The sequence below is a fragment of the Eumetopias jubatus genome, unplaced genomic scaffold, assembly GCF_037043125.1.
Source record: "Eumetopias jubatus isolate StellerSeaLion01/CBP00866 unplaced genomic scaffold, mEumJub1_p1.0 scaffold_4, whole genome shotgun sequence".
In the NCBI taxonomy this organism is placed as follows: domain Eukaryota; kingdom Metazoa; phylum Chordata; class Mammalia; order Carnivora; family Otariidae; genus Eumetopias; species Eumetopias jubatus.
This window is the reverse complement of record NW_028274810.1, coordinates 13,597,692-13,610,984: the sequence shown is the minus strand read 5'-3', so window position 1 is coordinate 13,610,984 and position 13,293 is coordinate 13,597,692. Positions and strand designations below refer to the sequence as shown.

Below are 13,293 nucleotides of genomic sequence, written 5' to 3'. Positions count from 1 at the left end.
ATGAAGTAGTCAGACTCTTGCACCATATAATAAACAATGAATGAGCCTAGAATTAAGAAAGAAGGTTAAATGTTATACAAGCCGTTTAGGAAAATAAAAAAGCAGATTTATAAGTGGATGCCAGGACAAAGACCAGTGTTTAAGAAAATTAATAACACTCCAGACTTACTGTTTCCTGACAACAAAAAGAGGTGAATAGCTTTAATTACAGTAGGGATAATACTCAACTAATTACCAACCAGTGAGGTAAAAAAAGGAAAAGGAGTACGACTATGTTATTTTTGAAAAGAGGTAAATGTTAATGTGCTTCCTCTAGGATTGCCAGATTTTTAAAAATAAACTATTTTATTGGTCTATCATGCACACCAAAAAGGGCCCAAATCATTACTGAACCGATTAATGAAATATGTGAGGTGACCTCCTCAGTGTAAGCAGTATACCCAGTCCAAGAAATGGAACACCATTATCGCTCCAAAAGCCCTTCTCATGTCCCCTCTCTTTTACTGCTTCCACCCTCCTTAAAAGGCACCCCCATTCTAACTTCTAACACATAAATTAGTTTGCCTATTTCTGGATTTATGTAAATGTACTCATGCAGTATGTAAATGTTCATGTTAAATTATTTCATTCAACACTGTGAGATTAAGCTAGATTGTTACATGTGCAGGATTTTTTTTTTCTATTTATTGCTATATAGTATTCCTTCATATGAGGATTGCACAACTTGTTTTTCCATTCTACCATTAATGGGCATTTAGTTGTTCCAGTATGGGACTGTTTGGATCATGTTGTTTTTAATGTTCTTACACATGCCTTTGTGGTGCACATTTGTATGCATTCCTGCTGAGTACATACCAAGGAGCAGGAATTATTAGGTCATAGGGATGTCTACTTCAGCCTTGGTATAAATACTGCCAAACAGTTTTCGAGGTGAATGTATCAATTTCCATTTACACTAAAAGTGTATTCAAGATTTCCAGCTGCTTTGCATCCTAGCAGGACCAAGCGTTATCTGTCTTTATAATTTTAGCCATCTTGTGGGTAGCTCATTGTGGTTTAAATTTCTAACTCCTTTATGACTACTGAAGTTGAGCACTTTTTATATGTTTACTGGTTATTTGGATATTCTTCTTTCTGAGTTCCCCATTCAAGTATTTTACATATTTTTTATTAAGTTGTTTTGTCTTATTGATCTGTAATAGTTGCTTTATATATCCTAGATCAACACTATCCAATGTCAATATAATGTGAGCAATGTGTTTAATTTTAAATTTCTAATAGCCATATTAAAAAAGTAAAAAGAAACATGTAAAGTTAATTTCGCTACTGTTTTATTTAACCTGATATATCCAAAATATTATCATCTCAACATGCAACCAATATAAAATTTATTAATGTGATATTTTGTACTCTTTCTTTTCATTCTAAGTCTTTAAATTCTGATGTGTATTTTACACTTATACAAATCTCAATTTAAATTAACCATATTTCTGGGTGCCTGGGTGGCTCAGTTGGTTAAGCATCTGCCTTCAGCTCAGGTCATGATCCCAGGGTTCTGGGATGGAATCCCACATCGGGCTCCCTGCTCAGTGGGGAGCCTACTTCTCCCTCTGACTACCACTCCCCCTGCTTGTCTCTCTCTCTCTCTCTCTCTCTCTCTGTCAAATAAATAAATAAATAATAAATAAATTAACCACATTTCAAGTGCCCAATAGTTAATATGGGTAGGGGCTCATACATTGGATGGACACTGCAGGTCTTGATGCTTTTGTGCTTATGTCTTCCTCCATATCTTGCTTATTTCTCACTTTTCTATGGGTATCTTTTTTTAATTATTATTTTAAAACATTTTCAAACCTAAAGAAAAGTTGCAAAGATAGTACAAAGGATTCTCTTACCTATTTACCCCAATTCTTTAATTGTTAAATGTTAACTTCTATCTCTCTCTCTCTCTCTCTCCCTCTCTCTCTCACTATACACACACACACACACACACATCCAGTTAACCTTTGAACACATGAGGTTAAGAGTGCTCACCCCCTGAGCGGTCGAAAATCCACTTATAACTTTTGATTCCCCCAAAATTTAATAGTCTACTGTTGATAAGAAGCCCTACAAATAACATAAAGAGCTGATTAACATGTATTTTGTATGTTATACGCATTATACACTGTATTCTTACCATAAGGTAAGTTAGAGAAAATAAACTATTAAGAAAATCATAAGAGAGAATACATTTATAATGCTGTACTGTAAAAAAAAAATCTGCACATAAGTGGAACTTTTCATTGTTTCTCATCTGTCTCTTATACTTTTTTCCCTATATTCTCTGTCCTTTTGCATCTCTAAGCTTCAGGTCTGAATATTTTCTTCCGATTCAACTCCCAGTTCTTTCATTCTTTTTTTCAGCTTTTGTAATCTGCTGTTAAACTCATGCCTTGCGTTCTTACTTTTAGAGATGGCACTTTATATTTGTACAATTTTTATTTGATTCCTTTTTATGTAGGACATATGACAATGCACTGTTTGATGGGACAATGTGCTGCAGGGTGTCCAGCCTCCCTGGCCCGGTGACCAGGAGCATCCCCTCAGTAATTTTTAACAAGCAAAATGCTTCCTCAAGTTTCCAAAATATCCTGTAGGATTCAGTATCACCTTTTTTGGGAAACCTTACATTAAATGTGTGAAATCATCCTTGCAGACAGTTCTAGGCCAGGGTGTGTGTGGATCCCAGGGTCATCCTTAGAGGCTAAAGGGTAGCATGGGGCAGTCACACCCTGTGTCTGCTGCCTCCCACATCTGATAACTCCTAAAGCTATCCAAAACTCAAGAGAAAAACAGGTTGGTGTTAATATCCAGGACAGGTAAAGGTAAAGAAGGTAAAGAAGTCAACACACACCATGACCTTTCTTCTTGGGTTAGGATGGGAGTGCTCCTGAGGGAACTGGGTACCATCTTAATAATAACCTCTTGCAATTGTCACTTGCCAAGTACCAGGGCCTGATTGCTTTCAACCCGTTTTCTCAATCCTGCCGTTACCCAATAAAGAGGAATTATTATTCCCAATTTGGAGATGAGGAAACTGGGACTTAAACCTTTAAGTGACTGCCCAAGATTTTACAACTATTAAGCACTTCTGTGATTCCTCTGCAGTCCCTGCTCCACTCAAGATTTCCAACCCTTTTAAAACCTCGTGCGTGGAGCGCCTGGGTGGCTCAGTCGTTAGGTGTTCGGCTGAGGTCATGATCCCAGGGTGCTGGGATTGAGCCCCGCATCGGGCTCCCTGCTCCGTGAGTCAGCTTCTCCCTCTCCCTGCTGCTCCCCCTAGTTGTGTTCTCTCTCTCTCTCTGTCAAATAAAATCTTAAAAAAAAAAAGAAAAGAAATAAAGAAAAGAAAAGCCTCGTGCGTGCCACGTTTAGAGGCAGAAGGCGGCACCCTGCAGAAAAATGGGTCTAAGAGGGGCCTAATAGGGAACTGTCTGGGCTAAGCTCCATTTAGTCCCCAATTCCCCTGCTGTGGGCGTTGTCCTGGGAGCCCACGCCACCCGCCATCACTGCAGGGGCTGCGTTTTCCTAGGTCCCTGATCCTGGCAGTCCAGATTTCGGGGCATTCTGAACCCTGCGTCCCTCCCTCTTCAGCAGCGCATTCCCGGTGGCCCAACTTCCAAAGCCCTTCTGCTTAACCCCTCACCCGCGCAGCTGCTGTAGCCGCGAGTCCAGCAAACCCCCACCAGCACCCAGCCACAGAGTTCACCGTGCTCTCCGCCCGGGACCAAGGGGTGCGGGAGTCCCGCCCCACTGCGCAGGCGCGCGCGGAGCCACACCCCTTGCGTCCCCCTGCGTTCCCTTAGCAACGCGGTACACAAATGCTTGCCCGGGCCACCGGCGCGATGTGTTTAGGCAAAGCGGGTTCGCTGGGCTGGGATAGAGGAATCAAGGGTAGAGGGCAGGAGGAAGAGTGGGGAGGCTGGCGGGCGGGGGGATTCAGTCCGTCCCCTCCACGGGGTTCGGCCTAGTTTTTGTTCTCGATTGGGCCCCAGTCCCGTCTCGGCCTACCTACAGCCCGCGCGCCCCCAGAGCGCTCACTTGGATCCAGGGGCCTTCCTCATGTGGAGTTTCTGCTCTTTCTTGATCTTCAGAGTTGCTGGTTAACTACCCCTTTGGTACACGTCAACAGAGGAAGCTCTTTCCTCACCACCACCCCCCAAACTTGTTGGGGAACAAGTTTCTTCCTCTTCGAGGAGCGCCCCACAGAGGGCCAGGATGTTACATTGCAGAAGATGTGAGTATACACCTTCCCTTGGGTGGGTCCCAGTTCCCTGACTATCTGCAAATACCCAGGTTCCATGGAAGAAAAATTCGATGGAATTTGTGATCTTTGGGGTGGCAACATGAGAAGGTGCCCTGGTCCTCTGCAGCCAGCTGTCAGATCCAATGTAGGAAATTAAAGGACCCTTGCTCCCCACTTCCACCACCCACCAAACGCAAGCCTTTCTTCATATAGTCCTCTATATCGTCCCCACTCCATTCCCACCTTCAAAAGCTCCAAACCAATGCCTCCCATTAGTCCAAACTGGGAATGTTGCTGTGCTGCTAGATCAGTTTATGAAATGTCATCAGACTGAGGGTGGGATTACGGCAAATTCAGCTCTGTGGAGCTTACGGGACTGGATTCACTGGAATGCACCAGAATGTCATTTACTCTACCTAGCCAGCCACATTTCTTTGCAGACTGGTATACCTGCCTTGCTTATATAATTGTTTCTATGGTCTTCACTCAGAGGGGTCAAAAAAGAAAGCAACTTCTGCGGAAGATTCAGATACCAACATTTTGAGTTCACTCTGTTTTGATGACTATAATATTCTCTGTGTATTTTTTTTCTTTCTTTTTTTTTTAAATATACTACCTGAAGGTATATGGATTGGCATACAACCTCTCTAAGATCCCGACCAGTAGAAAAGGATATACTTTTGGTGCCAGAACAGCTGAGAGGTTTAAGGAAATCAACAAGGTTAGAAATGGCTTGAATGTGCTTTGATTTTAGTGTGATCCACGTTGCTGCATGTATTTGCCTCGGGAAGCAAAGTGGGGAGAGCGGAAAGTTACCAAAAATTGTGTCCTGAAATTTAAGAAAAATATTTAGACAAACGCTATGAAGAAGTCTATCTGAAAAGCTTGGTTGTTAGCATCTCAAATGTGTGTGAGAGCCCCGGGAGCGTGAAAACAATTCTTCAAAGAAATGGTATCAAGACCGGGCTTCAGGGCTGACACAGCTGACATTAAGTACCAAAGCTTTGTTTCTATTATCTTGCCACTTAAAAAACAAATTGCTACTTTTAAACCCTTTTGTGTGATTGGATTTCAAGTCTAAAAGTCTTCAGTATAGATCCTACTCTGTTGTTGGATATTTTTCTGACAGTGGAGCTCAAAGAGAGGGGGTACTGGCTCTAAAAAATCTCTGAGTGGGATGGTGGGGGCAGCAGGTGCAACAAGTCACCTTGGTCGTTTAACTCCTGCAGATCTCTTTCTACAGCCCCAGCTTATGAGTCTTTAGATAGCTGAACCCCACACTTATATTGGATTTCTGCCTCCTGTAGCCTTATATCTATAGCTGGGGTGGTGAAACTATAGCTGATACAAGAAGAGGATGAGTTTGTTTTCTTTAATTAGAGGCTTTATATGTATATATATCACCCTCTAACATGTTTATCTTTTTCTGACAAACAGGACATGATGCTTTACCCCGGCATGTACCAGGCTGCAAATCCTCAGGAGCAAATACACAAACAAAATTTTGCTCCATTTAATGCCTTGTTGCCTCGATTTAGGACATACTCAAAGGGCAGTTATTATCCTGGGTATGTCTCCTCTCTCCTGGAGCATTTCATCAAACAGCAATAGGAAAGGATGTATAAAGGAGGGGTTCCATCCAAACCATGCCAGCTGAATAAGAAACCACCCACCCATCTTTAAAGAGCCAACCTCTGACCTTCCAGATATCTGGCATTATAGAGTTCTAAATCATAGTGTTTCACTCAATCAATAGCTATAAATATGCCAGGCACTTCCAAGGGGTCCAGAGATTTTGCATTAAGCCCCTCACACAAGGTTCCTCATTCCTTGGAACTTACACTCTCAAATCCGGACAGATGAGAAGCAAATACACTCAAAAAAAAAAAAAAATCAATGGTAATAAGGACGGTTACCATATAATTTAGCAGTCAGACAGTGACACTTCTGAGAGTGAGCTTACTAATTAAGGCAAGACCGTAGCCATGAGCTAGGTTTGCCACAGGCACACCAGGCGGTGTGGTGACCCAGTGATGTGCTGTGAAGACAGTGAACAGGGTGGTGGTGATGGATGGATGGCGCTACTTTGGCAAGGATGTCCAGGAATGTCTTTAGGGGCAACGACACTTGACCTGAAGTCTGAATGACAAGACTGAGCCAGCCCTGTGAAGATCTGGGCTAGGGCTTCCCAGGCAGGAGGAGCTGCAAGTGCAAAAGCTGTAAGCTGGGGAGGGACTGGTGGGAGGAATAAGGAGGAGGCTGGTGTGGCTAGAGTGTGGAGAGCAAAGAGGAACTGAAAACAGAGCAGGAGTGCTGGGGCTGAGCGCATGGCCCTTGTAGACCACGTGCTTCAGGAAGCCATTCAGCAAGTGTGGAACCGCGGGGCAAAGGGTCAAGGTCTTTGTTTTGCTCATGAGAAATCCACGGATCAGTGAGTGAGTGTAACTTTCTCAAGGTTGCATTAAGGAAGTGGAAGTGTTGACCTTTGGTCCATTCTAAATACTGTTTCCAACACAACAGCAAAGAGTCTACACAAAAGACCAAGTGTTATGAACAAAGGCAATTATAATGCCACATCAATCAAACTTTAACTGGTTCTGCCTCCCTGTCCTGAGATTGCTGATTGAATTATCATTACACTTTTACCCCCAGTTTCCGATCACAGGCAGTACTTATTCATGACTACGGTAGGCTCTTTTCTCACCCACCACTCCTGGGATCTTTTGGTCTCTCAGCCAAGGATACTGGGTTGCAGAAATATTTTTCAAACTAGAGTTCATTTTAATCCTAACTGGGATGTCAAGACTAGATCTCTCTCTCTTTTTTTTTAAAGATTTTATTTATTTGAGAGAGAGAGAGAAAGAGCACAAGCAGGGGGAGTGGCAGAGGGAGAAGGAGAAGCAGGCTCCCCGCTGAGCAGGGAGCCCAACGTGGAGCTCAGTCCCAGGACCCCAGGACCATGACCTGAGCCGAAGGCAGATGCTTAACTCACTGAGCCACCCAGGCGCCCCAAGACTATATATCTTTAACACTCACAGCTTATCAGAAATACATTAACAGGCAAGGGAACCCCACACTTGCCCCACATGAAAAAGTTAAATGGGCTGTTACTTTTTCTCAAGGAATTAGGCCGAGTTCAGGGATAGCTGTGGTACTGACGGAGTTCCTATATGGTCCCTAAGTCATTACACGTGATGCTTTGTATTTTTATTTCTAGCCCTGGCACATACAACCCGCAGGTGAAGCCACCCCCCAAAATCACCTGGCCAATGAAATTTGGATCTCCAGACTGGGCTCAGATTCCATGTCTACAGAAAAGAACCCTAAAAGCTGAGGTAAAAAGCCTGGACTTGTGTAGAGCCCTCTCTCTTGTACTTTCATATGTACCAAGGGTTCTTATCCAGGAGTGTCTGAATGAGCTTCGGGAAGTCCTTGTTCCCCTGACAGCATATGCATGTGCAGTTTTGTGCAGACATGCATATGAGAATCTTTTTGGAGAGTTGCACCGTTTTGTTAGATTTTTAAAGGTGGGTATGACTGACAAAAGTCACATTGTCTTACTTAATCCTCAAATAATCTTCTGGTGCAGGAACAGGACAATTATACCTCGGTGATAGAGGAGGAAAATCAGGCTCTAAGGGATTAAGAGACTTGTGCAAGTTGACAACTTGAATCTAGATCTTGTGACTCCTAAGCCCGTACTCTTTCCATACACCACTAGAGTATTAGGTCATCAGGGCGCTGTAGAGCATTCTGGTAAGAAAATGGATTCAGGGGACAGACTGCCTGGGTTCAAATGCTAGCTCCCATATTGCTGGCTGTGTGATCTCCGGCAATTTTTCCAAGCCTCAGTTTTCATTTCTTTAAAATGGAATAATAATAGAATCAAGCTGATAAGGTTTTAAAGATCAAGCAAATATAGAAAAGCATTTGACGTAGTACATATAACATAATAAATGCTCCACCCATGTGAGCTATCATAATTCCAGAGGTGCTGTTTTTTAAGAGGAACCTTGGATTAATTCCACAGCTATTTGTTAAATGCCTAACGTAGCAACATCATCATGCTAGACCTATGAGTAACAGGTATCAAACACATAATCTTTGTTGTTGAGAAGTTTACCAGTTATACTTGGAGATTTACCAAGCCCTAGCATGACAGCACAGCAGCATGACAGAGACTAGCTGTACGTTGACAGAATCCTAAGACGAGGCTCATATGGGGTGGGCTACAGCTGGGCCACAACAGCAGTGATGCGCACTTCTATTTTGCACAGCCAGAAGGACAGGAGGCGGAGGGTTCTCATTAGAATATTGACCTAGACAACATTCCTTCGTTGCAGTTGTCCACCGACAAGGACTTCAGAAAGCACCGGAACCGTGTGGCCTACCTAAGCCTGTTTTACAATTGAGGAGCTGTGACCACCTTCACGTGCTCCTCCTGACCATAGATCCAGGACTGAGGACAGAGCTGCTCTTCCCCCCAGCACTGCCCTGCTCTCTTGTCTGCCAGCATGGGGCCCAGGGAGGGAAGGGGCTCATCACTACTGTGTGAGAACAGAAAGGCTACATCAGACTCTTCTGTGTCCATGTGCTGGTTTGTCATATACATGCATAGATGGGCCTGGGTTCCTGCCCAGTGTTCAAGGGGGTGGCTCCATTTTACTGAAATAGTCATGGGTCTCTGTCCTCATGCTCTAATTCCCAGGTTCCAGTTTTATGTATTCTACCACTAGCCCTGGAAAGGGGGCTGCTGGCCTCTCCATATCAAGGATTGGATGACTACCTTGGGCTTATTCATGGGCTTGCTACACACGGAGGGTACTTACAGGCAGAGTAAAACATTTATATTTTAGAAACTCTTCCAGATTTCTGAGTTTCTGACATGCAATGGGCAGGTCAGGAATTTGTCCTTTTCCCAGACTGGTATTGAACTCACTGGATCAGAAATTCCCCACTTCCCATTCCTTCATCCATGCCATTTGTAGGTCATCACATTAATTGAGTTCCTACCATGTGTCAGGAAGAGTGGCAAGGACTGGGAATATCGCAGGAATCAAAATAACCTCATCTCCTGGTCTGGAAGCTACAGAAGCAGTGCCCTGCTGTAGACGTACCCGGAATACCTGACTTCCTGGAACACACCCTCTAGGCCTTAGACATGCTGTACTTTCTAGCACCTTCTAGCAACCCACAGAGAAACTCACTTTTACATTCTGGTATCTGAGCATGTGAAAAGAGGCAGAGAGCACAGCAGCCTGAAAAAGCAGAGGCCTGGTGGAAGTATATAACAGGACAAGAGAGAAATGGCATGGAAAAATCTAACCTGAGCCTTGGCCAGTTGAAGCTGGGGGCTGGATCCCTGCTCCCTGCTCCTTGCTGGAGAGACAAAAGGTCTGGGGTCTGTGTGACTTACCAGCTCAAAGCAGCACCACCCCATCTCAGCTGCAGTCCAGCACAAAGGCCTGGGGCTCTGGGCTCTCTACGTAAGGTCTGAGCCTAGAAGGGCCTCATTATCTCTGTGAAAGTGGAACAGCTGCGGAAGGCAGAGTACCAGAAATCCAGCCTAAAGCCTGCTTCTGGGTCTACATTTGTCCATTCCTGAGCCCCACCTCCCACCAACCGCCCAGACTATTTTCCTGGCAGAGCCTCTACCTGCTGTAGCCAAGTGCAGAGAACTCATTACACATCAAATCTTCTCAACAAGGTAATATTCTTCTGCACATGTCTTTGATGGTGAATGGCACATGGAAGCAGGCCTTAATCAAAACCTCTACCATGATGGCGCAAAGAGGAGATTTTGAGATTTCTGGTGACATTTGCACAGTAAGAGCTGGGTCAAAGTGGAACTAAGAAAGGGGGAAGCCAAGAGCTCACTACTATTGGTTGGCTCTAAATTCTGGATTTAGGTGTCAGATACAAAGGGGTCTTCCATTTCTAGTTAGCTCTTCCGGCCATGATGGTGAGCCTAGGAAAATGGCCAGAGTCCTAGAGCAGAAACTCTACCAGGAACAAAGGATATGCCTCTATCTGAAGTTGAGTCTTTATGGAAGCTAGACCCTGGGGGACCCCAGGTGAGGACTAGGGAACAGCAGAGGAGCCCTGCCAGCAGAGCCCTCTTCCTCAAATATCTGATCATAGGTCTCTCCTCCACTGAAACCTACATGGGTCCGTTTGACAGGAGAATCAAGTCCAGACATTTAGCAAGGCCCTGCCCCTCTGACCGTAACCCACCTTGGCTGCCTCGTTTCCTACTATCCTCTCCAGTACCTTGTGTCCAGCCAGTCGGGATTTCCTGATGCTCTACAATTACACAAGCTCTCTCCTGCCTCTGTGCTGTCCTTATGCCAGTTTCTGCATGAGATCCCTTTCTAACTCTCTCTACCCAGTGAGTTCCTACACATACTTGAAGGCGAAATCTAACATGGTTTCCTTTGTGATACTTCCTCTTTCCTGCCACCCCCAGGCACCATTCGCTGTAACAGTCTTTATGTCACTTGTATTATCATGAATGTGGTTGTATAGCAGGCACTGCTAAGCACTTGTTATCACAAGACGTGTCAGATCTGGGGACCGAAAGAGAAAAATGAACGGTCTCTTTTCTCTTGATCATAATCGAGTTGTGGAGGCAGACGTGCAATGGGTACAATACAGTGCAATGTGTAGTGAACTGTCAGAGGTACAAAGTGCTATGGGGGGAGGGAAGGAGGAGTAATAACCTCTCATGGGGGGGGTAGGCGGAGGACACGCAGGAAGATGTCAGGGATCAGGGAAGATTTTACTTACACAAAGAGATTTCAATAAATACCTTAGGAATAAATTAATGATATTCCATCAGTGGTGATGGCATAAGCAGTAAATGGAAAGAAAACTCTAGAATGTGTTTTACAAGTATAACCCAAATATGGACTGGGGTCCATGTGGCCACTTTCTGCGTGAATTCACATTTAAAAAAATGCATTACAGCAGCTAAAAACAATTAAAGAGGAATTCCAATTTTTGTATCACTTACAGAACATTAAAAAGTCTCTAATTTGTAAGCATAAGCAACATTTCTCAAAATCTTCATCCCATGTTCCCCTTCATCAATCCTATGTTGCTGTGGAACATCCCCCCCAAGAAACTTCAAATTCCAAAGCTTTATTTTCACCTCTCCCATCCAGAGTTTCTATCCCTTCTCTCTTCCCTGTTACCTTCCAGCTTTTTAAAAATCTCATTTACTCCTCGTTCCTTTCACCTTTTTTGACCCACTAGCATCTCTCTTCCTCTCTTCATCTCTCTCTCTTTTTCTGTCCCAGTCCTTCAGTCTCTGTCACATAACATACAAGAATCAGACAGACAAGATCTTTATTAGTGTGGTGGGGACAGAGTGGCATATTGGAAGGTAGGGAACACTCCCATATTAATAAATCTTGTCCCTGTCCTACCATGATAGACAAGGTGGAACAGACCATAAACTGTGGACAGCTTCTGTTGGGTGCTATTTTCTAGAATCCAGGAGCAGACAGAATTGCTAGCTCTGGCTTTACCAATACCATATGTTGTTCCAGTGTCTGCGGTTTGTCCCTGCTGATGAATTTCAGGATACTCATGATAACTTGGATTTGTTGTATTTCAGTGCTGAGAACTTTGTAGCGATTATATCTCCATCTCAAGATCTTTGCTCTATATAGTTGAGGCCATGAATAGAGGTGATACTGAGGCAGAAACAGTGGCTGATGGGGCAGGGATGAGGATGCAGGTGAATTGGGGCTGAGCTGAGCTTCCTTCCCTTTGACAAACGAAGGCTATATCTCCCATAAGAGAAACACAACAGAAAGAAAAAGGAATTGTCAGAGTGCAGACATTAGCCAATTCCATAAGATCAACTCCATTGTGTGTTGGTGAAGGGGAATGATGCAATGATGTAGAAAAATGTACACCTCCATCTACCACTACCACCCACAAACATCTAGATTGAGAATTCTTTGCATCTTTCTTTCCAGGTAAATCCTTCTAATTACATTTCTTGAAAGAACTTTGGGTCCCAGAGCAATACCAGTTTTGACCTCCCTAAAGGCAAAATTACTGCCTTAGAAGAACCCACTGCAGATGATTGTTCATAACCTACTGTGGAATGCAAGTTCAGCTACTGGGCTTATTTCAGACAGGAAACATGCTCAAGAGCAATACACTGTACTTGATAGAAAATTGCTAGTGAGTCAATGCCATGTCTCATTTGTAATCGCATGCCTCTGTGGCTTGCACATAGCAGACTTTATCATATAGCAACACAATAAAAATATTTAACACAATTGATCTGGATCTGATTTTAACACTAACTGTATGATTACCTGTCCACACCCCACTTTCTTCCACTGTAAAATGAGATTGGGGTTCTAAACTCAAAAGCTTTCAGGCCCAGGCAGGCAAAGGACATATGTGAGCAGCCTGAGAGCACCCATAGTGAGTAGGGAAGAAAGGGGTCTGTGAAAATACCAGAAAAATTTCATTAAAACTGTGCTGCTTTCTTCAAGAAGAAACACCATTTTGTAATCTGAGTTGGCCTCAGAGCACCAGTTTGAAATGTTCTCCAAGGTTCCTTTTTCTTCTCTAACATTCAAGAATGGAGAGAAGAATGTGTTGGAAGGGAGAGTGCTGGGAGGGCTGGTCACCTCCACCAGAGTACTTTATGTAGGTACTACTGTGTCCTTAAAATCTATGTGCGGGTCCTCACTCCGAGACCTCTGCTCTGTGTTCTCGCCCATTGGGCAATTCACAGATTCCCCCAAAGAACTGTTGCTAACTTTTTTTTTTTTAAGATTTCATTTATTTATTTGAGAGAGAGAATGAGATAGATCATGAGGGTCAGAGGGAGAAGCAGACTCCCTGCTGAGCAGGGAGCCCGATGCGGGACTCGATCCCGGGACTCCAGGATCATGACCCGAGCCGAAGGCAGTCGCTCAACGAACTGAGCCACCCAGGCGCCCCTGTTGCTGACTTTCAATCTAGAATAAACTACT

General features: G+C 43.9%; 1 protein-coding gene across 1 annotated transcript; it reads left to right on the top strand.

Annotated features, from left to right (window-relative positions):
• Positions 1-3,890: 3,890 nt before the first annotated feature.
• CIMAP3 (ciliary microtubule associated protein 3) lies at positions 3,891-12,585 on the top strand. The gene is made up of 6 exons (XM_088022331.1): positions 3,891-3,909; positions 4,140-4,282; positions 4,914-5,012; positions 5,729-5,859; positions 7,509-7,626; positions 8,635-12,585. Exons 1-6 carry the CDS (start codon positions 3,891-3,893, stop codon positions 8,701-8,703), a joined length of 579 nt encoding a protein of 192 aa, XP_087878457.1. The 3' UTR covers positions 8,704-12,585.
• The last annotated feature ends 708 nt before the right edge of the window (positions 12,586-13,293 follow it).

Bases quoted from the DNA above. Each gene is read 5' to 3' on its own strand.
- CIMAP3 (XM_088022331.1), top strand. The intron at 5,860-7,508 runs GTATGTCTCCTC...TTTTATTTCTAG, and splicing joins AAGGGCAGTTATTATCCTGG to CCCTGGCACATACAACCCGC. The intron at 7,627-8,634 runs GTAAAAAGCCTG...CCTTCGTTGCAG, and splicing joins AAAGAACCCTAAAAGCTGAG to TTGTCCACCGACAAGGACTT.